Below are 27351 nucleotides of genomic sequence, written 5' to 3' on the forward strand. Positions count from 1 at the left end.
AGACTTCAAAATATAGCATTGTAACCACATAAAATTGCACTGAACCAAAACATAGAGACGGAGTCACAACTGATATCCCGTAAACAAAATAAAAAGGGTCTACCTGGAAATTCAAATGTTGAAGTTTCAGAAGAATTTGGCAACACCGGCCATTTCTCAATCAATTATGGGCTTCCTTTCATTTTGAGAGCGAAGGACTGCAGTGCTAGAAGAACCTGCTTCAACTTCTCCTTGGTTTCCTCATCTATCAAATTGCCCTCCTCATCAAACTTTGGAGACTGGAAAACGTTCAAAGTGAATTCCGGCTTGTTGATGAAATGCAGATCCAGAAAAACTCCAACTTGGCGCAGATGTTGTTGGGCCAGTTTGCCCCCATAGCCTCCTCCGGCGCTGACAATCGCGGCCGGCTTTGCCGCCCAAGCATTCGGCGGCCGAGACGCCCAGTCCATGGCATTCTTGAGAGGACCTGTGTATCATTTAATGTTTTTCTATGTTAAATTAACCAACATTTTATTAAATCATTCATCTAGGATTTGGCTCCTCCAGGTGACAATGTAGTGTGACGTCAACAAGGGGTTGATATTTTGGCAATGACAGTGTCTGCATACCGTCAATTAAACGATATACTAAAAGGTTCATTCATCGTTTCCGTGCATTTTCGTTTGTCCGTGGGTTGTAACACGAGCCGTCTGATCCCGGTGCTCATCGTGTTACATCACTTGTCATAATATCTTCTTAAAAAATATCTGCCATTATCGTCAACGACAGACGAGAGGACGGAGGAAGTTATTGAGTCGGCATTGTCCTTTTGCTACATCTCAAACTACTGGATTATGAATTGGGTGACAAATTATCATGGTCCTGGCCATTTGTCCAAGGCATGATGTCCGTCAACCTCATCAACAATGTCAACGAGGGTCAATAAAATTGACATTCTACGGGACGATGACCAGTCATTCGTCTGTGACGTAATGACCATGATGGCGTCCACGTCATCCAGTCGTTTTAAGAAAATTCCATCAACGTCATTGTCAACGTCAAAGTCAACAAGGGTCAATAAAATTGGCATTCCACAGGAAGTTGACGAGTCATTCGTCTGTGGCATGATGACCATGATGGCTTCCATGTTATCAAAACGATTATTTTTAAAAATCCATCTATGTCAATAAAATCAACGAGGGTCAACAAAATTTACATTCCACAGTACAATGGCTAGTCGTCATCGTCCTCTCACTCTCCACAGTTTTAACTACATGGGAAGAAATTGAGATCACCGGCCATAATTGTCCTCATTTGATCGCATCAGGATGACGATGACGATGATGATATCGCCTCATCACAGATGAATGGATGGGGAAGACGAATTTCATCGTTGTTTGCAAACAATAATTGACTTGGTTGGGATTTGAACAAAAAATTAGCAAAAAAATGTCTGACATTGACGGTCAGCGTCATCGTCAACCATCTGTCTCCAAATTAGTCAACGTCAGCAAAACAGGGTGACGTTGACGATGACGTTTTGGTTGATGATAATGGATGCATGAACAGATGCCAAAATTTCAAAGCAGAAGAGGATCTGACCTAGAACGAGATGAACAAACAACAAGAAGAGATTACCAGAAATCGAGTAATTGTACTCGGGGCAGGCGATAAGAACCGCGTCAGAAGCTCGGATGCTCCGTCGAAAAGCCTCAACAGCGGCGGGAAACTCGCCGCCGACCTCCAGATCGGTGTTGAGAAAGGGGAGAGCGTCGATGCTGATGTGCTCGATCCAAAGGCCATCGACGGCCCCGCTCTCGCAGAGCTGAATGGCTGCGATTCGGACAACCCCACGGTCAAGAATTTCGAGAAAAAACCCGAAAAAATCGGCAAAATTCGGAGATTGGGAGAGAATTTCGAAGATCGTTCGATCACCGCCGCGAATCAGGCCTCGATTGAAGGAAGCTTTGCGAAGAGATCCGCAGATTGCAGCCACCTGGAGCACTGGTTTCGACGCTGCCACCTCCATTTCTGCCAGAACGGATTAGAAAAATTGAAATTCTGGTCCACACAATTTTTTTTTTGCGTGACTTCCACTTTATATTAATATAAAAGGCAAGACTTTTTTGGCTGGGGTCATGCTGACATCATCAGAGGGGCCCCTCACAAAGTCAAATTGTGTGTTAAATTTTAATTTGTTGTTGTATTTTTAATTTGCCCACAATCAAATAAATTTGATAAAGTATAGAAACTTACTCAAGTGTATAGCATGAGGAAGGTCGTCTCCACAGGGACTGGCCTTTAGGGATGTATTAGATATTTGAGTTGTTGGATATTAAGATATAATAGTAATAATATTGGAGATAGTGAATATAAGAAGAATTAAGTAATAAGTTAGTATAGGGAAGATTAGTTAAATAATATAAAAGCATAGAAGAGAGAATATCCTTTATTATATGAATACATATTTTACGATACTAAGAATAATAAAGAATTACGAGACTATATATTATATTTAAGAATAATAGTAATATAGTTAGTGAAAGAGTAGAAAAGTATTTATTAAGAGTATTAGTAAGAGGATAGAATAAGAGGAGTTAGATGGATGGGTATCAAACGATTATCTAACTATAATATACTAAGTAAGAGTTAAGATAAGTATAGAGAGATATTAAGTGAAAAGAGGTAGTGGTAGTAATTAAGAAGTAACTACAGTAATATAAGATGACATATACTTATAGACCACTACTTACATTAGTGAAATATTTATTATATAATTACTACAGGTTTTTTAGATGTTTTATATGTTTTCATATTTTTAATGTATTTTAAAAGATTTTTAAGGGTCGATTTAAGGTGTGAAAGGCCTGATTTAGTCAAACACCTAAGAGGTGATTGACCAAATGCTCTAAAGGATGTTGAACTAAGCGATATATATATATATATATATATTGTATTTAATTTTATATGCTTTTTAATATATTTATATAGTTTTTAATGGCATAAAATTGAAGATAATGGGGTATTTCTGGCGAACGACCGTGCGGTGTTTGACAGAATGCACAATAGAAGACGGGTAAGAAGGGGAAAGAATATGTTTTTACATTTTATAAGGTTGAGATATTAGAACGTAGGTAAATGGAACAAACAATCATCGAACACGCTAGATGTTCGATGAAATGCCACAACGAGTTCACGATACCAATTTCAATGAAAACTCTATCACGATATCGATTGAGTGGGAAATTAAGAATCCAGATTAACTAGAAGAAACTCATAAAATATACTGAATCCCCCTGATTTGAAGAACTAGAGTGGCAACGCCGATTGCCACCACCGAGCTTTGGTTTAGGGGTTCCATGGCTCTTCTCCTCCGTCCGGGGTGAGAATCCAAGCTGCTTCAGAACTTCTTCAGCTCCTTCCTCACTGTCCACAACCGCCGGCGCTGTCACGATGCCACAGCGTGCTTCCAAACGCGGAAGGGATCTTTGCCGCCGTTGAGAGCTTAAGGTCGAAAGATGATCAAATTGGGGGCTCTCGGGTCCTTTTAATGGCCTAGGAGGGATCCCATAGGCCGTGTGATGGAGGGGGGTGGCCTTGGGGTCCTCCCGGCCCGTTGGATCCCCTGATGGGGTCCCCCCTCACTGGCCAAAATGGCCTTTGGCTAGCGGCATCGATGGCCAAGGGTGAAGTAAGACGGAAATGCCCCTGGCTGTCTGATCGTCCTTATAAGCGTCCGACGGCTACGATTAAATCGCAGCTGTGGACCCCTTACGGTGCACCCCCATCATCCCCACGTCAATGCCCATTCAGCACACCCAATCAGCTGTCCTGTCAGCAGCACTTCTTCTTATTCGCCCAATGATGGTCCCGTGATCCGTGTCAACTGCCGCGGAACAATTAAAGGCCTGGAAAAAGAATAAAACATATATTAAATGGACGTTTAAAAAAGATCAGACGAATGAGATCGTATCTGTCAACTTAAAATGGCCCGAAAAGACACGGGCTTCGTGCCAGGTTGGCTCGAAGCCCGGTATCTTTTTACTTTGTTTTCTGTAAACATGTGGCCCGTTGGGCCAAGATCAATCAGTTACTCAACAAACTGGCCCACTGCAAGAAGTAAAATCACAATCCCATATGGAAGATTTTTAAATAATGTATTGTTATATAATTTTTGGCATTTCTATGTTATTGAATTCGAATGCCTTACTGTCTCGCTGACTGCGCGCTTCATACCTCTTTTCTGGCCTACTTGGGTCTGTTCACCTTGTGGCCGGCTGGGCATGCCAGTCAGGTGCTGCCCCTTGCCGACTGTGGGCTGGCTTGAGCCTTGCGCTTGCTGGCCTGCGGCTGGCTTGGGCTCTATGCGCCTGTTCGGCTCCTTAGTCGGCCCATAAACAATTATTTATATATATATATATCATTTTTTCTTCATTTCATTACCTCAATTTCTTTCTTTCATTGCTTTCTCCAACTTCGTTTTCTTCCCTTCAATAGCATAGATACATACTAAATAGAGCATTCAAAAAATAAAAAATTGTCTTAAACATATTTTTACTAAGAAATATTTAAAGTTGTGGAACATGCATAAAAAAGACATTAAAATGCATTATTTCATTATTTGCTCTATTTATTGCATGAAATGCAAAATTCTTATGAAATTGGAGAAAATACACATGAAATGATCCCAAAAGGACTTTAAAATGTGTAAAATTACATGAGATATTTTAGGCCTATCAGCCCCTAATCTTAACTCTCCAAGGCTCTAAAGGGCATGTTAGGCTTTTGTTTGTCATTCGTTATACCGTACCGATATCCGGTACCCGGAAGACATAAGACAGTCTCAGATGATGATGTCAGATATTGGGATGGATATCTAAACTTTAGCTGATATCAGATATTAGGACTTGTATCCCCATGAAGTGGACACTGACAAATGTTGTTATCATATATCAGAATGCGTTATACGTACCGGAATCTGATGTATGGATCTCGGATTTGGATGTCAAGAAATCAGTAAGTTATTGTATTTCTTGAAGTATGTTTGTCCCCTATCAACAAAATAAAAAAAAACAAGATTGGTAATATACTTCATCGTTGGAATGAGATTGAATAGAAATTCTAAATTTGTCGCTTGTCTTCTTGCCGCTTGATACTTGCTTGTTGTCCCCCCCTGAGCTGCTTGTTTCTTTATGCCTTGCCTGCATGTCTTGTGACACTCAATCAACTCGTCACACAGCTCACCAATAAGGTATGTGGGAAAAGCCCTAATTTGAAAACTCATTAATTTTAAGTATCAGGTATAAAATTAATTAGCTTAAAACCCATTTATCATATTTAGACCATATATACATTCATTTATTGTGCTTCTATGAAAATTTATTAAAAATATAATAAAAATAACATGTTGGATATAGGAAAAACCAATATCTGCAAACGGTAATTGATATCAGCATCCAAACCTCCAGACAATGGCATATGACAATATAGTGATAGATATCGATATCAGATATTGGCTCTATCACAATCTGATATCATCATCCAATATCTAGATATGAGTTAAGGTGGATATTGATTCTCCCCCTTTCAATATCATGTTTGCTATCCTTCTAGACATCAAAATTCACTATCAGCATCCAGATCACAAACACTTTCATGGATTGACTCTAGATTGAATAGCCACCCTTACCTGACCCCCTGACCTTGCCCTGGTGACCTAACCCCCTTACCCATGAGTAGAGTACTCGTACATGTCTTAGATGGCTAAATTTAGCTAAAAAGGGGGGTCAGGTTGATTGAACTAGGGTTTGACTGCCAATATAACAATGCCTATGAAATTTAGTCGAGTATAATTTTAATATTATGTTTTTATCTCTAACTGACTTATTTACATCCAAACTCTCTCTTCTCTATCTTGTTCGATATAAATATAAATATATATATATATATAAATATATACATATATACATATATATATATATATATATATTTGTGTTTGTCTATTTCCCTCCCTTTTACTATAGCAACTTTAGCTATTGCTGCTGCCTTCTAGAGATGTTAGGGCAGTGCAGTTCAAAAATCCAATCCAAGTGTGTGAAATTTAGGCCACATCAGACCCATTCTGTAGTGTGTGCTGCCATTTTTGGGAGGAAATCCATAATACACAATGCAAGAAATCACACAAATCAGGTAGGAGTTTTATTTTCATAAATAATATAATTAAAACATTATAAATTTATATTGATATTCTACTTATATAATACATTTTCTGTGAATTGATTTTTTAAAAATATTCATCTTAATGAACATTTTATTGATACCAAATACAGGGAATTTTAGTAATATCTTTATAAATTTCAAAAGACCTTCTTAATTATTGACATGGCTCAAGGTAGAGAGATATGTGAGAGGAGAAAGATGAGAAATGAGAGGGAGAGGGAGGGAGATGAGAATCAAGAGAAGGGAGAGAGATATATGTGGATTGAGAGAGACGATAAATGAGAGAGATGAGAATAAAAAGATGGGAGAGAGATATGTGAAATCAGGGAAAGGAAAAAATGAGAGAGAGATGAGAGTCCAGAGATGAGAGAGAGAAAGATGTAAAACAAGAGAGTTGATAAATGAGAGATGAGAGTCAAAAGATGGAAGATAAAGATGTGGAATGAAAGAGGTAAGGAATGAGAGAGAGAGAGACGAGAAATGAGAGATAGAGAGGGAGAGAGATAACAGCGAGATGAAAAAATAGAGAAAATGAGGGAAAATGAGAAGAGAGAGAGAGAGAGAGAGAGAGAGAGAGAGAGAGAGAGAGAGAGAGAGAGAGAGAGAGAGAGAGAGAGATAGATGCAAGAAATGAGAGAGACACAGACAAATAGGATTTGCCCACCTGATATGTAGTCAGTCTCCACTATGACTTAAATAATATTAGTCTATTAAGAAACAAACACGTAGCCTTAACATCTAGATAGAATAGGATTCAATATAGGATTGAAGATAGAATAGGATTACATCTAGATTTTGGAATCAAATAGAGATAGGATGAAACGATGAATGGTCAAGATCGAACACCAATAGATGGTTATAATGGCTTTTCTCCCTTTTTCTCTCCTCCTCAATCTCCAATTCTTTCCTCCCATTTCATCATCCTTTATTTTTTCATACTACCGTAGCCATCCACATAGCATGTCTAAAGAGTTCTCTGCCACAAGTTCTTCAAGACTAGTGAGTGCCTATGATTTCTCAAGACTAGATGACAAGTACCTATGATTTTTCTAACAGCATCTATGATGGTTATGAAACTTACCAGCCAAAATATCAGTCGTGGATAAGCAACGTAATTTCACTTTTGAATGGGTGTGATTTGTTCAAATTCATAGAATAAATATCACCGATTATTAGTGTTCCACAGTTGAAAGGAAATGTAATCTAGATCCCTGCATTAAAGATATGATGGAATATCAATCAACATATTCTGATATTCTTGGTTTCAACACTCCCTGCATCAACAATTCTATACATAAGTAAGGCCAAATAAACAAAGAAAATCGCGGCCCACACTTTCAATTTTTTTAGGTATGATGCCCACCAATGAGTACATCAAGCACTTCATATCCATACCAGAAGTTCTTGAGTCTGTTGTTCTAACACAGAGTGAATCATCTTTAATTTTTACTTTCTTGAGGGGGCTTGGGGTAGAATATGCAAAATTAATTGTCAGTATTAATGCTACCATCAACTATATGAAGTTTGAAGAAATCATGACCGATCTTAATGCACACGAGGCTTTATTTCTTATCATCAAGATATAACTGTGAACAACTTCTGTCCATTAGCGAAAAATTTTCAAACAGACAAAGGAAACAACAACAAAACTATACTTCTATAAGGGACTACTACTAACAAACCAGAGGGTACTCTCATAATTATGGTTAAGGTGGATGTAGGAAAACCAATTCCTTGGTTGATTTCAGATATGCTCACTATTTGGTGAGAGATCAAGAGAATGTCATGAATTAGGAGGAATGAATACTTAGAATTTTTACCCAGCCAAAAAAAATTTACATGAACTAAATTGCAACCTGGGCTTACTTCACCAACTTCGTAATAGAGAATCAAACATGATATCCTGACAGTGTAGCCACTCATCATGTAACTCCAGATCCAAATATGATTCACATTCCCGTAAACTATCAATCAAGTGATCAACTGGAAGTTGTGAATAATAAATTGTTAAAAACTCTCTCAATTGGCACTCAAAACATCACTACTTTTGACAAAATCTTTTTCTTAGAGATAACCTTCAGATTTTAGTATAACTGAGATTGTAATGTCAATTCATAAGATAACTGTAGACAATGAAGATTATGTGGATTTTCTCTCTTCTTATTGTATTTTGAAGGACAAGTTTATGTGGATTTTTAATCTCAATTTGGATTTCTAATGGGGCATCTCTTTGATAATTCCTAATTTAGTGGTGTTATGTTGTTGTTTTAATTCAGACTTAACCAACAATATTTATGAAAATTTCCACTTAAATACTCTATAATTAGCATAGGAAAAGTAAGTGGTCTATAATTAGCAGCAAGGCAGATATCTAATTTCAGAATTTTTCTCAGGCTTAGAATAAAGGAAATGAGTTTAAAATTGAGAAATGTAATTTATGGTATTTATGGATTTTTTCAATTAATATAATTTCCTATGATTTAAATTGAAGCAGAAATACAAAGAAAAAACTAAAAATATTTTACACTAATTTTCCTTACTTTAATTAACACCAGTAATAGAAAATAAATTTTTATAATTTTATGGAATTTAATTTACACCAAGAACCACTAGAAATATTAAAAATGAGAGTTGCAGATTTTTAAGAATTTGTTCGAGGTTAAAATCACTACAAATTGATTATATTAACTTTAAGGATTTTCCTATTTTTAGAAAATTTAATGCACAAAATAATTTTTCCTAATTTAATGATTTTTTAAACACATAAAATAAGGAAAGTACACGTTCTGGCGATTGTGGCAGAGCAGATGAGCCTTTCAGGTCAGTGGGCCTAGTGTGGCCCGTGTAGGGGTTTGCCCATTGGGGCATCCCAATTGGGCTTGGCCCAATAGGTTCAAGACTTGGCCGATTTGAGTAAGTCCTGAACAGGTGCCTCTTCTGCGTGGCGGATACGCGCTTCCCACGTGCAAAATGGGGGGTGGAAGGGTGCTCCTGCCACCCCTGGCGCTGGAGTGCAGCGCACACCAACGCATGACAGTGGCGTTGAGGGGAGAAACTTGGGTTTTGAGAGCTGAAAGTTGATTTTTTAGGCAATTTTTTTGATATTTGAGATAGGAAATTATGGGAATTCTAGATGGAGATACAGAGAAATTTTAGAGACATAAATAAACCATTTTAGAGAGAAAATGTCAAAATGAGGAGATAGAGAGAGAAAAGGAAGATATGGTGTAGACGGAGTTTGAGATGGAATTTGACGATGAAAATAAAGGATATTTTTATGAAATTTTGAGGGGATCAACTAGGGATATGGATGAAGGTCTATAGAGATAAATATCCAATTCTAGAGAGAGAAATTATGGAAAATGAGTGTTTATAGTGATAAAGTGATGGATTTTAAGGGTAAATGGATGGATATTGATGGGGAAAATGTAAAACTTAGGTTCCTAAAACCTCAATGCAAGTCTGGTGAGCCCTCACTACTTCATCTCAAGTCTGGATACTTCTATTTTTTCAGGATCAGGCATTTTATCAATGCAAATAATGATGGAAATATATGTGGTTGGCAAGCCAATCACACATTCCACATCTTGTTCCATATTCATTAATAGAACATATTCATTATAGTGCAGGTGTGATGTATATAATGAAGTCCATGAATACATGATCGGAATTAGTGAATTATGATGAGATCGTAATACGGAGATCACTAGTTTTTAAGCATGTGTTCTAAACATTCCTATTCAAAGGATACGCGAGAAGGACATCGAAGTATCCGGATAGAATAACACTGTCTAGCCTCACTCATATGATAAGTATGGCCGGTCCCGTAGCCATTAGTATGGAGACACTAAGGATAGATAGTGGGTGCTCTTTAGTGGAAAGAGTTCACTGAATTGATCCGTACGAATCCCTGAATGGTATTATACCGAACTGTCAATCGGGTTGATTTACGTCACGGTTGTGTAAGTGGTCCTTAGACCTGAGACACCAAAGACGTCTTGTGGAAGGACGGTTGTACTTTGGCTATGGCCAACGAGTCTCTAATCATGGGATTCTAAACGGTCTTAGTTCGGGTGCATCAAGAAGTAGACGAAGGCGATTGAGTGGTCAAGATGGGATCGTCCACCCTCGGTATAAGAGGTGACAGCTCAAGGAAGATGATGCTATGAATTCCTTGGCCAAGGCAGTGAAATATCAGAGAAGAGTTCTCTGATGATTTTCGAATGCATCAGTACTAACTTGGATGATCGATTAGGGTTTGACAGTTGACCATACCCTATGTCGTCCAAGGAGCATCAAGTGGATGAGGGATTATACGTACACGGTAACTGATGACGAACAGGTTCCATGAGTGAGTCGATACACACTCCTTTGTATCTTCTACGACACGAGGTGTAGCTTGGCACCCCACTTGTCGGAGTCTCAACCTATCGATTGGGTTAAATCGATCCGACGTTAATTAATCTATATGATGATATAGTTAATTAATTTGGAAGGCCAATAAAGGTTATTGGGCTGTTGGAGTCGTTAACTAGACTGATACATGGGCCTAGAGGGTCACACACAAATGGTCTTTTGGACGTTGGAAGATATACTTAAGTTTTGGGGGTTTTTATGAAAAATACCCACTTAGTATAAATAGGGAAGGCCCTAAACGAAATTCACCCAGGCCAGAATTTTTCAGGGGCCTTTCCCGTTCTTCTCCACTCTCCCCACACCCCCTCTCCATTCCTGATATGATCGGGACGACGTAATGACGCTGACGGAGAAAGAAAGGGGCTCATCAACGAGAAGGAGGAGATCCGACGCGCCGAGGACCGTGTGGATATGCCTAGAGGCTGCACACTTGAGCAGCTCGACTCATCTCGCTCCGGGATCGAAGACATCACAAATGAGATTCATGCAAAGGTACTTCGTTTTAATATTTATTGATGTCGTTCGGTTCGCAAAAGACTTCCGCTGCGCATCGTTTTGATTTGTTCATCCAGATCAAGGCCTCTAGAACCCAACAAATAAGAGACAAGATTGAATGAAAATTTCAACAAACTTATAGTAAGCAGGTTGAACAACCTGGATTCTGCAAAATGTCTTGTCCTACTTGCCAGCCATTTGCTGGAGCACGTTCGGAATGAGGGGAAATGAGGGAGAAAAGGAGTATTTATACATAGGAATAATTACTAAATACCCCATTGGGCATTTTCTATTATATTTTCTTGCCATTATGCCTCTTTTTCTACATAGGTTGAGAGCTTCCCCTTGCAATCTTTAGCTTCTTTCTTTGTAAGGCTTTTGAGAGCCCAATGGGCATGCCATGTTGTGGCCCATCTCCCTCAGATTTCTCTTCTGAAGGTCCACAACTCCACTTGGTCCATTCAAGCTCCTTTGTAGAATCACTAAGCTCCCAAAAATTCTCCAACTATTGAAGAATTGTATCTTCTCATTCCTGTATCTTATGCTATTTGGAAATATAAAATAATCGTCAGTACTCAAATTGCTTGACTTCAACGAAGTCAAGGAGTTTAGTAAAAAAGAACCATAATGTGAAAAAATTAGAATTTATAGCTTATACATAAATATTCATTTAATTAAAATAGTAACATGATAAATTTCCAATTAAAAGCACCAAAGTCATCTAAAATGTATAAAAATAACCATGCATTTATTATGTTATCACTCTTGTCATTGGAAGAAGAGGCAATGGCACAGACCCTTTTAGAGCTTAGAGCATGCGTTTCAAAGTTGTGACAACTCTGCCATGACTCAACTGACTCAGGAAGGCATCAGAGAAAGTCCATTAAGAGAAGAAACTATGCCAGCAAGGAGGAGAAGAAAGGGGGAAATTGCAACCCGAAGTTGGGCGATGGCGATCGGCGTCCCCACCTCTTGTTTTTAATTTAGGACAGATTTGATACTTTTCCTAGCTTGATTTAATTGAAAATTACCATATGAAAACCTTTGATTGAGTAAATGTTGGTTTGGTTCTAGGAGAAATTTGAGTTTATCGTGTTTTAGTGTTGCAGCCTCTTTGATGCATTCTGTCGAACACCTACAGGGTCGACAAATTAATCTAGTTTTTCTCCAATTTTCCTTCTTAAAAATAGTAAGAATACTTATTAAATATTATACCCATAAACCCTATTTATGTTACTAAAATCTACTTATTAATGATATAATTTTGTACCTCATCAATATACACATAGTTAACTAATATCTATCCCCCATCTATCCTAAATATTACCCCCCTTTCTATTTTCATGTTTATCTTACATCTCACTAAAACAACAAAACCCTACTTCTTCTCTAAATCTTGTATCTCTCTATTGACTAGATCTACCTCTTCTACCCCACATATAACTCATTAATTATAACATACTTGCTAATATCTCTCTTAACCTTATTTCTATTACTTATTAATTAAAAATATAAACATAATTCTTCTACGGTCTATATTAACCTCATCTTAAAGAGCACATGATGGTGACAAATTGTGTTGTTTTTTTTTAGTATTGCTGTGATTTAATTTGCCTAAATCAAATATAATATATAATTATGTAAACTCACTCAAATATGTGTATAATGAGAGTGAGATCTTCACCACAAGGACTGGCCTTTAAAGGTGAATCTAATTATTTTAGTTAGGATAACGGGGACTTTAGGATGACAATAAGGATAATTAAAGAGATTAGTTAGAGGTTGATTGGAGAAGTGATAATAATAATACATATAGTGAAAACCAAAGTGTTTCAAAGAAGGATTACTTTGACATAGGTCCTAAACGCTCCTAAAGTTGCACCTTTTTGCCATGCAAGCGGCTCAGCAGACTCTTGGACCCGAGGCGCGAGGAACGGGAGCAGCAACGAGTTTACAAGAAAAGGTAAACATAAGTAAGTTGATAGTGTTAGATAGGGAAGTAGAGAAATTATGATTATATATGATAATAAGTAATAATAAGTAGTGACAGAGAGTAGTAGTGAAAGGAAAAGTTGAGATAGCTGTAAGATAGAATAACTGTATTACCTCTTATGATCAATATCTTTGGATATTCAAAATAGTAAGAAAGTAAGATGCTGAAATGGATTCAAAGTTTTAGAATAAAGGATGATATTAAAATATGTAATGGAAGAATTATTTTTAAATTTTACCCATAAGTAGGAAAAATAATATAAAGAGATAAAGATTGAAATATTCTTATAAGATGTTTGTTTTAATTAAAATCTGGATTATATGTAAGGTAGGGTATGTAAATATAGTAATGGAGGGAGTATTAAGATGTAAAGGGTTAATTAATCAGAGTATTATTTTTAGTAGGATATGAGCTAAAACATGAAGAAGAGAAGGAATAAGAATATCAATGATAATAAACAACAGGTTACGTAAGTAGATATAGGTTAATAAGATAGAGAAATATTTATATGTGCCAAGATTTTAAGATTAAGAGAGATTGGTGGGATTATAGAAATAAGATAGAGAAATATGGATGCTCGATAGATCTCAATGTGTCATCTATCACTCTTAAAGTGGAAATTCTTGGATTTTTTGACACAAAAGGTGTCCAATTTAAAAGAGTTTATTTAGTTAGATATAGAGGTGAAGGCTGAGAGAATTTACATAGGATTAGTAATAGGATGCATTTTATTTAGTTTTATATATTTAATAAGTAATTTAAGTATTATTAATATTATAAATTCAGTAGGAAATAGTGGAAAATCGTGATGAATGCTCTGTGCTTGCTAGATGTTTGTCAAAATACCTCAAAGAGGCTAAACTATGAAATTTCGAAGAAATCAAAATCAAAAGGTAATTTTAACTTAATACATGAACCAGATCATGATAAAAAGTACTGATCTACCAAATGGAGTGCAACAACTTACCTCAATCATCCTAATTTAGGGGGGTGGAGATTAGGTATGTCGATCGCTGCCCCCTAACAGTGGTATGCATCTTTGCCCACCTTTCTATGTGCTGTCACAAATCCATGATGATCAGGAGCTCCACTAACACTGTCTTGAGCTTCCCAAGCATCTAGGGAACTGTCATTGCCCTTAGACAACAAGGAAATCTCAAGACAAGTCGCCCACCATTGTTAAATGTCTCAACCGGAAAATGTCTCAAATTGAAGATGAAAGTTTCACTTTGAAGCTCCAAGGGAATCCTCATCAGCCATAAATACTATGTGCATGCAATGTGCATTTTTCAGAGTCCGTTGGATTGCCTCTAATAGGCCCCTGAGGCCAGAAATTACTGTCCGACGTACAAAGTTCACGACCAAGGTTGGAGATGGATGGATCTGTCCCTATTACTTATTGTGCACCCCCCAGCCATGTTAGCCACCCTGTTATAAGCCCCATCAATCCTTTGATGGATATTATGCGGCCGTCTTGCCAAATCATACCAGCATGTTTATTTAAGTTCGCCGAATAAAATATTACATTCCTTATTATTGCACTGTGATGATTATAATGAAGTACATGAATACGTGCAATTACAATGAATTATGATGAGATCATAATACATTGATTACTAATATGTAAATATGTATTCTACATATTCCTATTCGATGGATAGTCGAGATGGACATTAAATTATCCGTAATAGAATATCACTAACTAATTGTACTTATATGATAAATATAACTGATCTTGTGGTTATTAGTGTGGCGACACTAAGGACAAATAGTGGGTGCTCTTTGGAGAAAGAGTTCACTGAATTGATCAGAATAATTCCTGAATGGTATTATACCTAATTGTCAATCAAGTTGATTCATGTCACGGTTGTATAAGTGATCCATTGACCTGAGACACCAAGGACATCTTGTGAATGGACGACTGCATTTTGACTATGATTTACGACCCTCTAATCATGGGATTCAAACAAGTCATAGCTTAGGTGTAGTAAGAATCTCACGGAGATGATTGAGTGGTCAAGACGAGATCATCCACCCTCGCTATAAGAGGAGATTGGCTCAAGGAAGATGCAGAAAATTCATGGCCAGGGTAGTGAGGATATTGGATGAGTTCTCCAGTGATCCCTGTTACATATTAGTACTAATCAAATGACAGATTAGCGCTTGACGATCAACCATACCCCTTCGAGAGTCTTGCACGGATGATGGATTATACACATATGGTAACTGATGATAGTAAAGGTTCCATGAGAGAGTTCAAACACAACTCGGTATCATGCTAGAGCACCATGTATAGCTTGGCACCCCATAGAATGGAAACTTAACCTATCGAATGGGTTAAATCGATCCTTAGATAATTAATCTATGAGTTGATATATTTAATTAATAAGGTTGGCCAATAATTGTTATTGGGCCACAAAAGTTATTAATTAGAATGATACATGGGCCTAGAGGGTCACACGCATAAGATCAAAGATGCATTGGTGAATATATTATACTTTATGGGATTCTTGAGAAAAACTTAAGTAAAATATAAATCGGAAAGGGACACTCATTTTAAGCACCCAAACTAGCCAGAATTGAGAGCCCCATTTCTCCACTCTTATCTCTTCTCCACTCGACCATGGAGAGTGTCTTTATGGTGAGAAGATCTTCAAGATTTTCAAGGAGAGCTGAAGTAGAAGATGTGGAGATCCAAGTGCAACGTGATCGAGTGGATACTTCTAGAGGCTAGGCAAATGAATGGCTTCAGAACGATCTCAAAGTGAGCAGGTCAAGGGTGGAACAAGTTCCCCATAAGGTACATGTGATGTATGATTTCATAGATCCATTGAGAATCGTTAACACGCTTTGGCATCAAGACAGCCATGTTTTCCCTAGTTGAACCAATACGCAGAACCCAACACCCTTTTCTCCTTTCTTATTTGTTTATTTAAGGTTTCCTCATAAGGCATCGTGGCCAATTGAATGCCTAGAAAAAGAAAGAAAGATAATTTTAAAAACTCAAGAAGATCTCACTGTTCGATCTTCCTCAAGAAGATTATACAGTCGAGATTATATGGGCTAACTTAAAACTAGCCTGATATGACATGGGCTTTGGGCCAGGTCGACTCAAAGCCCAGTTATGATTTCTATCTATTTCTTATATTCGCAGTTGTTCTCGGCCGTTGGGCCACAATCCATCTTGTCACTTATTGGCCCGGCCTGACGCGCTGCTGAATAAGAATTGGCTAGCAATTATCCCATATCAAAAAATTAAGAAGTTATCCTTTAGGAAGTCAGTTGATTAGGACAAAAAAGTTATCCTTTAGGAAGTCAGTTGATTAGGACAAAAAAGTTATCCTTTAGGAACCGTACATGCACCTTTTGATGCATACGGTTCAACGGCGAAATGTTATATAAATGTTGAGTGGAAATCAGTATTGAATAAAAACAACTTCCCCTTTGGCATGTGTGTAGTGGCTTGACTATTGTGGCCTACGTGTGCTCTTTGTGGGATTAGTGAGGCTTGCGCCGAGCGCTGCCACTTGCCAATTGCAGGTAGGCTTGAGTGCCCTGCGCTCACTCGCGTGCGGCTGGCGTGGGCACTATTACGCCTTGGCTCAGCCCTAGTTGTCTCGCTTTAAAATCAATTTACGCATATATATATATGTTCTTCCTCTATCTCTCTTTCTTTATTAATTTCTTCAACTTTGACTTCCTCCCTGGTATGTTGGCCTTCTATTTGTGCACTAATTTGCTCCCCTGTGGTGATGTTGCTTGCGTACTAGTGGTCGCTAGCCACTGGCTGGCTTGAGCGCTCTATGCTCATTGGCATGCGACTAGCTTGAGCAGTAATGTGCCTTGCTGGCTTGACCTTTGACAGTGAAGCTAAAACCACTTTCTTCTTCTTGTTATTCTTCTTCTCTTTTTTTTATTCATATTTAGCCCTAAAAAATACAAAACGACAAACTTGAGAGACTAGTGACACATAAATTTGTGGTACTTTTTTTACCAACTAACCTATCCCACCATTATATTTATATTCTTTAGCTTTTCTTCTCTTGTTTTTTGGTGATAAACTCAAATTTAGGGTAACAATACGACATTGTGGATTTGAGTTTAATCAATAAAGTTAAAAAACTAATACTCACTTGAATATGATATATAGTGGATGAGTACGTGTCATATCCACAAGGAACATATCCTAGGGAAACAACTCTTATGATTTGTTAATTTTATGCAGATGAGAAGTAATACATATAAGATAAGAGGTACTTATAAGATGAAGATGTTGAGATGAGATGAGGATAATAACTATTTGATAAGAATAAGATGAATATTACCACGAGTGCTAGATAGTGGAACATGAACGAAGCGAGTTTAAATAATATAATCATGAGAAAAGATGGGGAATTTGAGGGAATGATAAGAATAAATATTTTAATTATAGTTCAATATTGAAATTATGATTTATTATGGGATAAGAGGATTTGAAGATGAGAAGTGATGAGGATGATGACATGAGGCGTAGGGATGAAGATGGTGGATGTAGGGAATGAGTGAGTGATGAGATGGAGAAAAGAAGTGGCTTAGGGTTTATTAGGGGAATAGAGAGGAAACACATGGTCGGATTGTGGCAGAGTAGATGGTATGTGACGTAGGTGGTAGATGATTCGTGACATAGACGGTGGATGATGATGGATAATGATGGATAGTGATGATGACATGGATATGCTTTACCTAAGTGAATGTGTTGAAGAATGGATATGCTCAACCGTAGATTCCTATGTTCTGCCGACGTCAAGGCATCATCTTGATGCATATCGTCCTCCCCACTTCTCAATTGACCTTCTCCAAGCATTCAAGACACCAATAACACACTTGATGAACCTTCAAAACCTCAAAGATTGATAGAGGACATAAAGATGAAGCTACCCTCAAAATTTCAGCTCGATAAGACTTTTGGATCACCTGATGTGAAGCTTTGAGGTTGAACGATTCCTAGCCGTTCATTTAGTGTAAAAATTCCTCTCACCTCATCCTTGTCAGCACTGTCATGGCATTTTTAGAGTTTTTTATTTATTAGGGCATTAAATGAAATTAGTGGCTCAAACTGGCCTAATATCATACATGATCAATGGCTCCCTTCTAGGAAATGCCATGTCTTGGATGTGATGGCTCGGATGTGGTCGGATGGATGACGAATAGTGACGAAAAGTTTTCCACATTTCCTGCCCCATCATACGTCATTAGATTTTACAAAAATCCATCATGTCTTCGTCACCCGTCATTGGATCCATCGTCCCACCCTCAGCCCGTCACCAGGCGACGTCCATCTCACAGCGGACAAAGCAGACAAAATGACATCTACAATTAAACAAATTATAAGTGTAATTATTTAATTTAGGTTGAAATTTTCAATTCTTACCTTGCTGTCGTCCAAATATGTGGAAAAATTAACCAATCAAATGCATTGTTGGTTCTTCTCTTCTTGCCACCGTACTGCATGCCCTTCTGTTGCTGTTGCGTGTAATTCTGTCTACAACTCTACCTCGCTGCCTGTGACTTGGTGATTGTAAGTAACATGCCTCTCGAGCTCTCTCATACTCGACTCTCTGTTATTGCCTCAGTATTTCTCTCACTCTGTAACTCTGTCTGCCATAGTCCCACTCTCCCTCTCTTATTCTCCCACTCTCTCTCTCTATCTTCCTCTCCCTCTCTTATTCATGAATATGATTTCTGTATTTTTAAATTTTTATTGATTATATATATTCAGAAATGGAATAATGTGCATGAAATATTTTTAATAAGATGTTTTCTTAACTTTATTTAACTTACTAATAACAATACATAACTACAGAACATAAGTACTTAAAAAACAATTATATAGAGTGAACAATTCGTAAATAGCATGTAGATCAGTCTATAATAATTAGATAGATATGGATTGACAGGAATAGAATGAAAAATAATAAATTGACATAAATAACTATTGATGCTGAATTCCATAGAACAATAGCAAAATAAAATTCCATTAAAAGCTACAAATACAAATTGGCTCAACATAATCTATGTTCTGGTCCTAGAAAAGCATAGGCTGTGAAATATATTTTTCGATGAACACGACCCAAGTAATCATTCAAGCAGTTTTGTCTAACGATGTCACGAAAGAGTGGTATTTTGTGCCAACATATCTCCTTAACGTACTCGAGTAGATAAACTGAAAGACAAATAAGTAGCTTAACCTGGCAAACAAAAATATAGTAAAATAAAATAGACATAAATATACCATAGAACATAAGTTATAAATAAACAACAAGATAGATTGGCAGAAAATAAATTATAACTAGATGAATGGTAGACTGCTCAAATAGACTTATAATAAAAGACAAAGAAACAACCAACTACAGATGTTGGACTATCATAAATACAAATACAAATGCACTTTCTTACAATTTTGTGCATAATTTATCATCCGGCTTCTATCTAAAAGGTCTTATTCCATGATGAATGAAAGTTTTGTTGTACTGACGAATCTCTTTCTGCTCTATATTCTAACTTTCAAAATCTTATAAAAATCACTATAGATAACCGTTATATTATACACAAATTCGAACGATGAATTTGATTTTCCATTGTATCTTCAAGAATTACCGCTCTTTCTTCTCACAACCCAACCCGACCATATCAGACCGGCTGGATGATTGCAAAATTCCAAAATACCAGAGATCTATTAGATCATACAAACAAAAAAATAATCCCACAATTTAAGAAAGTTTCAAACAACCGTTAAATCTCATTTCGTAACATACCGAGCATATCATTATAGATCTACACCCAAATATAAAATAAAAGATTTTAAAGATATGTGAATCGTAACTTACGAAGCGCAGATCTATCTACCCACAAAAGAAGAAAGTTTTACGAAGCCGATAAAATCTCATTTTGTATTCTATAATCTTGGGGGTATTATTGTAACTTCCTTAAGCCGGAGAGATCTACTTGGAAAAATAAAATATAAAAACCTTCCCTGTTTCTCTTGGGGCCGAGTCTGAAACCCTAGCCACCGCTCTCCTGCAAAGATGGTGAGAGTCAGCGTCCTCAACGATGCTCTCAAGAGCATGTACAACGCCGAGAAACGGGGCAAGCGCCAGGTCCTCATCCGTCCCTCTTCCAAGGTTATCATCAAGTTCCTCCTTGTGATGCAGAAGCACGGTAATCCACCATCATCATCATCATCATCATTATCGCCATCATCATCATTACCACGATCGGCATCATCATCATCACCATCGTTCTCATTATCACCGTTTTCATCGTTATCGCCAAGATCATCATTTTGAACCTCACCATAATCACCATCATCTTCACCCTCATTTTTAACATCATCACCATCATCATTATCACCACAATGATCGTTATCCCCTAGAATCATAATCATCATTATCACCATAATGAGCGTTATCCCCTAGAATCATGATCATCATTATCACCACAATGTTCTTTATTCCATAGAATAATTTTCATCATTATCACCAAAATGATCGTTATCCCATAGAATCATTTTCACCATCATCACCAAAATGATCGTTATCCCATAGAATCATTTTCATCATTATCATTAAAATGATCGTTATCCCATAGAATCATTTTCATCATTATCACCAAAATGATCGTTATCCCATAGAATCATTTTCACCATCATCACCAAAATGATCGTTATCCCATAGAATCATTTTCATCATTATCACCTCAAATTTGTTCAAAAAATATCATTATCACCACAATGTTCGTCATCACCAATAGTCATTATCATCATTATCACTACAATGATCGTTATCACCAATAATCATTATTATCATTATCACCACAATCAACATCCTCACCATCATCATCATCATCATTAGTGCCACTATCATCATCATCGTTATCACCACAATCAACATCCTCGCCATCATCATCATCATTATCACCACAATCAACATCCTCGCCATCATCATCATCATTGTCGCCACAATCATCATAGTCTTCATCACCACAACGATCATCGTCATCATCATCATCATCGTCATCATCACCACAATCATCATCATCATTATCACCACAATCATCATCATCACCACAATCATCATCCCCATCATCACCACAATCATCATCCCCATCATCACCACAATCATCGTACCCATCATCACCACAATCATCATCATCACCACAATCTTCATCGTCATTATCACCACAATCATCATCATCACCACAATCTTCATCGTCATTATCACCACAACCATCATCATCACCATAATCATCATCGTCATTATCACCTCAATCACCATCATCATTATCACAACAATCACCACCATCAGCATTATCACCGTCATCTTCATGATGATGGTAATCATCGTCAGCATCAGGGTCATAATAATCAGTATAAATTGGCAGGATACATTGGGGAATTCGAGTATGTGGATGATCACAGAGCCGGGAAGATTGTAGTGGAGTTGAACGGGAGATTGAACAAGTGTGGGGTGATCAGCCCCAGATTCGACGTCGGGGTTAAGGACATCGAACCCTGGACCGCCAGGCTTCTTCCCTCGCGTCAGGTATGTATGTTCATCGTTTTTTCTAAACTAAGGTTTTGTTTGATCTAAAATAAAAGTATGCTCTTAAAATAAAAATGTTTGGATATGTAGTTTGGGTATATCGTGCTGACGACCTCTGCCGGGATCATGGACCACGAAGAGGCCAGGAGGAAGAATGTTGGTGGAAAGGTCCTCGGATTCTTCTACTAGCTCTACGAAAAAGAAGATCTGGAGATTTTTTTGAACAAGATTTTCCATTCGGAAATTTCGTTTTGTCCGGAATTTTTTTGAACTTTTTAAGGATATCGATTATCTCATGAGAATTTGGTGGCGTTTGGAAGATCAAAATCCCTGGAAATTTCATGGAAAATTGTTTTCTGGTTGTCCAGGATTGTTATGAAGATCACTGAGGATCGGGAAGGAATTTTTGGACGTGGTACCGAACTTAGATTGTGAATTCGTTCGGTAACTGCGTTCATACTTATTGATCGTTGGAGAATATTCAATTTGAGATTGAAAAAGAATATGCTTACGTGAATTAAAACCTGAATCTCATTGCTTGCGTTTGAGGACAATAGAGCAGATCAGCCTTGGAATTTTGGAAAAAAACGAGATGGGTGATCACCTTCCCTGATTCAACTGCAACCATAAAATTTGAGATTCTTCGCGACAACATTATAGATACATAGTGATCACGGCAACACGGCGCAGCGAAAGATAAACTATTATCATTGATACGATGATCTAGTTACCGAAAAAAAGAGCGATCAGTCGCTGAATTTTTAAAAAAGCGAGATTGATGATGAGTTTCCGTGATTCATCTGCAATCATAAAATGTGTGCTACACGGCCAAATCAGACTCGGAATATTTTAATTCGAGGTTGCTGATTATCTTCCGTAATCCCTCTGCAGTCTCAATAAATGAGATTCTCCGCGACAACATGGATACACAGTGATCTCGGCTACACGGCGCACAGTGAAATAATTTTAATTAATTTCATCGAGACGATGATCTTATAACCTATAAGTAGAGCGATCAGCCTAGGAATTTTGGACACATGCGATGGCTGATAAACTTCCGTAATTCATCTGCAATCATAATATAAGAGATTCTTCGGGAAACCATTTGCTATTCGAGGTGATATCGGCAACACGGCGCAGCTAAAGATTTTAATTAATTTCATAGATACGATGATGTTGTTACCGAGAAATAGAGATATCAGCCTCGGAATTTTTTTAAAAACGAGATCGCTGATCAGCTTTCGTAATTCCTCTGCATTCATAAAATATCGCGACAGCATTTTCTATCCGAGGTGATATCAGCAACACGGAGCAGCGAAAGATTCATTGATACGATTATCCTGTGAACGAGAAATAGAGCGATCAGTCTCGGAGTTTTCTTTAAAAGAGATTGCAGATCAGCTTCCGTGATTCATCCGCACTCATCGCGACAGCATCGGCTATCCGAGGTGATATCGGCAACACAGCTCAGCGAGAGATTATAATTAATTTCATAGATACGATGATCTTGTTGCCGAGAAAAAGCGCGATGAATCTCGAAAAATTTTAAAAACAAACTCGCCGATCAGACTTCGTAATTCCTCTGCAATCATAAAACACGAAATTCCTCGAGACAAAATCATCCATACATGCTAACTCCGGCAACAAGAAGCAGCGAGAAATCACAGTTAATTTCAAAGAAACGATCCATAACGAAGAAATCCATAATTTCAAAGATGATCTTGTTACCGAGAAATAGTCAAATAGCGTCGGACTGAAGAAATCCATAACGAGCTCCATAGCAGCAATCAAACAGCTCGGTTTAATTCTTGGAGCGGGAGTCTCTCAAGAATGTTTACTATTTCAAATTCGTATTTATTCTTACGAAAGTATAACAGAGAGAAAAACGAAAAGACCATATTACCCTTGGTTAGATCTCGAAGCTTCTAATCGTTGTTGACAGATCTGTGCCAATTCCGCGTTTTATAATTTGTGTTTAAACATTTTACTCTTCAAAATATCGGTCATACTGATACCGCGGCCCGCGAATCGGTTGTTTATACAATAATTAGGTTTATCTGGGTCTAGAGCAATGTTTCTGTTTGAAACTAGTTGGCACGTGAGGTGGTCTCGAGGTCACGTGCGCGCGTTGGTCGAACGCAGTTTCGCACTATTTAAAGCCGGTCGGCAACAATAACCTTCTATTTTCTCAGAGTTTGCATCCTATTCGGTCGAAGATCTGTGCGAACGTCGGGTCTCCCTTCTCCTTTGAGTCGTTGTGATTCCTCTTCGCAAGGTTAGTTCTGATCTCCAGAATTTTTATTTTTCATAGTTTTGAGCTTATACATCCAGCGGTTTCCTCTTAGATCTTTGATCTGCATATCTATGTCAGTCGTTAAGGGATTTTCCAGATCTCATTTCATTCTGTCTGAATATCCTTTGGCGGATTCTTTTCTGTTGATCTGCATCTTATTTTCAACATTTTTACTCATCACGGACCCCTGAATCTCAGATCTGGTGTCGTATTTTCTGTATATTGTCAGATCCTTTGATTGCGGCGTGATTTGTCGTCTGTGCCGCTATTTTGTTGTCTGGATCATTGATGGAGCGTAATTTTTTAGTTCAGCTTGTTTAATTTTGGTAGATTCTTATTGCTTTGGTTTCAGGTAATCGGAGATGGGGCTTACGTTCACGAAGCTCTTCAGCCGGCTTTTCGCCAAGAGGGAAATGAGAATACTCATGGTCGGTCTTGATGCGGCCGGTAAAACGACCATCCTTTACAAGTTGAAGCTGGGAGAAATTGTCACAACCATTCCCACCATCGGTTCGCTCTCTCTCTCTCTCTCTCTCTCTCTTTCTCTCTCCCTTTCTTTCTCCTCCCCAATTTTCCGTCAATGTTTTAAAAGCTACAAATCTCGAGATCTATCTATTCTCTGTCATGTATCTTAATTTTTTATGAGACTTTGGGTAGAGAATCATTGGACATTGCCCTAGCGCGCTATCTTTGAATGTTGAACCGTCGAATTTTGATTCTTATTAATTTCCATCCAGATAATTGCTGTATCGTTGTTCAATTGCGCTTGAAAATTTCTTCCCGCTGGATGATAGCTTTACCTTTTTTTGCCTCTTCGTGGAGTGACTTGTGTCTTTAAATGTTTAATTTATGAGCTTATCGTGCATATAATCGGAAAAACCGTGTTCTACCAATTGCGATCTTATTATCTTTCTCTTGAAACGAAATTGTATTATCATGATTGTTCTCCCCATTTATCCAATTATTTTGACATAATCTTTAGGTTTCAACGTGGAGACTGTGGAATACAAGAACATCAGTTTCACCGTGTGGGATGTGGGGGGTCAGGACAAGGTAAAACCGCTAAAACTGCATCACATCTAGCGTAATTTAAGTAATATATCAAATGAAAAATATTAAAAATTTCCATCACGGTAAAAAAATGATGTAATTCTGAATGATCTGTGCCTTGCTAAACAGATCAGGCCGCTCTGGAGGCACTACTTCCAGAACACCCAGGGCCTTATCTTCGTCGTGGACAGTAATGACAGGGAGCGTGTCGTCGAGGCCAAGGACGAACTCCACAGGATGCTCAACGAGGTGAGTTTTTTTTTCAGTTGACTTTAGTAACCTGCTTGCCGTTGACTTGGGTAATTGCAGGATGAGCTGAGAGATGCGGTGCTGCTGGTTTTCGCTAACAAACAAGATCTTCCCAACGCGATGAACGCCGCCGAGATCACCGATAAGCTCGGTCTCCACTCCCTGCGCCAGCGTCACTGGTAATCCAAAGCTTCTTTCAAATTTTGTTTTATTTCAACGCTGATCAATCTAATAAATCGATTGGTTTGATCTATCAAGTTTTGATCAATCTTTTTTTTTATCTGACGTTCTTAGCGATCCTGGTCCATCTAGTATGTTGTTCAGTTTTCTCATCCAATTTACGTTGATGCAGTTTTGATCGATCAAAAGCTACCCATCTAATGTGAAAAACTGCATATTAAGACAGCCATAAATTAAATTCGAAAAATGTATTTAAATTTCGGATGTTATTAATTTCTTTTATTTGACTCTGTAATTGCTGAAGAAGCCTTCTTTTCCTTTGATTTGAATCACGCAGGTACATCCAGAGCACCTGTGCCACGTCTGGTGAAGGCCTGTACGAGGGCTTGGATTGGCTCTCGAGCAACATCGCTAGCAAGGTATTAATCTTCCCTTTAATTCGGTTTTAGTATAGTTTTATCTGCGTAGATTAATGATCTATATATAGTTTTAAATGTGCTCATATTGTGCTACATTTGCGTCCGCAGGCTTGATGGGAGTACCGATTCCCGACGTGCATATCTCCGTAATTTCGCCTTCCCAGTTCTTTTTCCTTCTATCATTCAAAAAATAGAGAATGAATCTGTCGAATCTATCTTCTGCTGTGCTTTTGGATTTTCTTTGTTGCAGAATTATTGAATTTGCCGTTATTAGCTTGTTTAATCTCTTCTTGTGGGACGTGTCCCTGTTGCTATCCCAAATTTTTACAGTTCTCTTATGTTTTTCTTCGTTTTCCACTACTATCAGGCTTGACGAAGAAAAATAAAAATCCTTATGAGAAAAAATCGGTCACTAAAGCTTCATTTTATTAAAACTAATCTCCAAAGTTTCAATTGAAATGTGTGTTGAATACATTAATCATAGATCCTACCAATAATTTCAGATCATCGTAAGTCCTTTTTTATGTTCATTCCAATCCTTCTAAGGGAAACACCGTATTGGTCTTAGAAGAAAAGTTATGACCAAGGCTGATGAAAATATTGTTTTATGGAAATAATTAAATTTATTTTCATAATGTATTTATTCTAAAACAAGTTCTGTAGTATCAAACTAACTATATCCAAAGCAAATACGTTTTTAGGTCTTAAATGTATTATTAAACTTCTATCTAACTCCATTGTGCTTATATTCTTAAAACAAGTTCAGTTATACCAAATTCGGAGGTAAAGTTATTATGTTTTTCAGAAATTGACATGCAAGGCTTGCAATCTCAACCTGTTGAGAACTTCTAAATTCTATAGCTCGTCGCTCGAGCATTGGCGTTCTAGAAGTAAAAAGATCAAAAAATACTCTCTGAACCTTATGAATTTGGAAAAAATATTTGCAAAATTCAACTATTACGTTGTCATTAGACTGTTACACGTCAGTGTGCGCACTAAGTTCCAAAGAAGGGTGATTAAGAAGCTATGAGGTCAGCTGAGTATATTTCACTTTGAAAATATTATCTCTTGCTAACTACTCCCCATCAGACAAGTTTTAAATATAAAGGTATTCATTTATTAATCCACCCCCATGGCAAAATGTCATTCCATTTTGATTTTTAAATATGGGGTCAGCTATATGAAGATTTGGTTATTGAAGGGTTATTAGACTAATGATTGAGACAATGATCTAAATTAGATTAAATAGGATTGGAGCGGATTCAAGTTAGGGAGCTAGAATTAATAGACGCCTGATTGAGGGATTGAACTAAATGAGACAATAACTGGAACAGATCATGACCCCAACATGTGGAAGGAATTTGAAAACGGCAATAGGATGTGAATTTAGGTATTAATATCACTGCCGTTAACTACATGACTCTCATTCTAAGATAAAATCAAAGACGGATACACTGAATCATGTGGATGTATACCGCT

General features: G+C 37.6%; 3 protein-coding genes and 1 long non-coding RNA gene across 5 annotated transcripts; 2 read left to right on the forward strand and 2 right to left on the reverse strand.

Moving 5' to 3' along the window:
• Window positions 1-13: 13 nt before the first annotated feature.
• LOC144714114 (NADPH:quinone oxidoreductase) lies at window positions 14-2070 on the reverse strand. Its single transcript, XM_078588797.1, has 3 exons — window positions 1915-2070; window positions 1618-1812; window positions 14-466 (listed from the first exon to the last, which is right to left on the reverse strand). The coding sequence occupies exons 1-3, from the start codon at window positions 2006-2008 to the stop codon at window positions 165-167; spliced, it is 591 nt and encodes a 196-aa protein (XP_078444923.1). The 5' UTR covers window positions 2009-2070; the 3' UTR covers window positions 14-164.
• Window positions 2071-19041: 16971 nt separating this feature from the next.
• LOC144714470 (uncharacterized) lies at window positions 19042-23510 on the reverse strand. Of its 2 annotated transcripts, XR_013584361.1 has the most exons (4): window positions 23410-23510; window positions 22865-23021; window positions 22194-22299; window positions 19042-19329 (listed from the first exon to the last, which is right to left on the reverse strand). It is a non-coding gene; the product is annotated as an uncharacterized LOC144714470 (long non-coding RNA). The 2 variants fall into 2 exon arrangements; XR_013584362.1 differs by lacking the exon at window positions 22194-22299.
• Window positions 20120-21983, forward strand: LOC144714469 (small ribosomal subunit protein uS8). Its single transcript, XM_078589220.1, has 3 exons — window positions 20120-20299; window positions 21521-21681; window positions 21772-21983. The coding sequence occupies exons 1-3, from the start codon at window positions 20167-20169 to the stop codon at window positions 21868-21870; spliced, it is 393 nt and encodes a 130-aa protein (XP_078445346.1). The 5' UTR covers window positions 20120-20166; the 3' UTR covers window positions 21871-21983.
• A 289-nt stretch (window positions 23511-23799) lies between the features above and the next one.
• Window positions 23800-26155, forward strand: LOC144714360 (ADP-ribosylation factor 1). Its single transcript, XM_078589082.1, has 7 exons — window positions 23800-23956; window positions 24327-24484; window positions 24957-25027; window positions 25154-25273; window positions 25334-25452; window positions 25791-25872; window positions 25981-26155. The coding sequence occupies exons 2-7, from the start codon at window positions 24337-24339 to the stop codon at window positions 25984-25986; spliced, it is 546 nt and encodes a 181-aa protein (XP_078445208.1). The 5' UTR covers window positions 23800-23956; window positions 24327-24336; the 3' UTR covers window positions 25987-26155.
• Window positions 26156-27351: the final 1196 nt, after the last annotated feature.

This window comes from Wolffia australiana, chromosome 17 (genome assembly GCF_029677425.1).
Source record: "Wolffia australiana isolate 7733 chromosome 17, ASM2967742v1".
NCBI lineage: Eukaryota > Viridiplantae > Streptophyta > Magnoliopsida > Alismatales > Araceae > Wolffia > Wolffia australiana.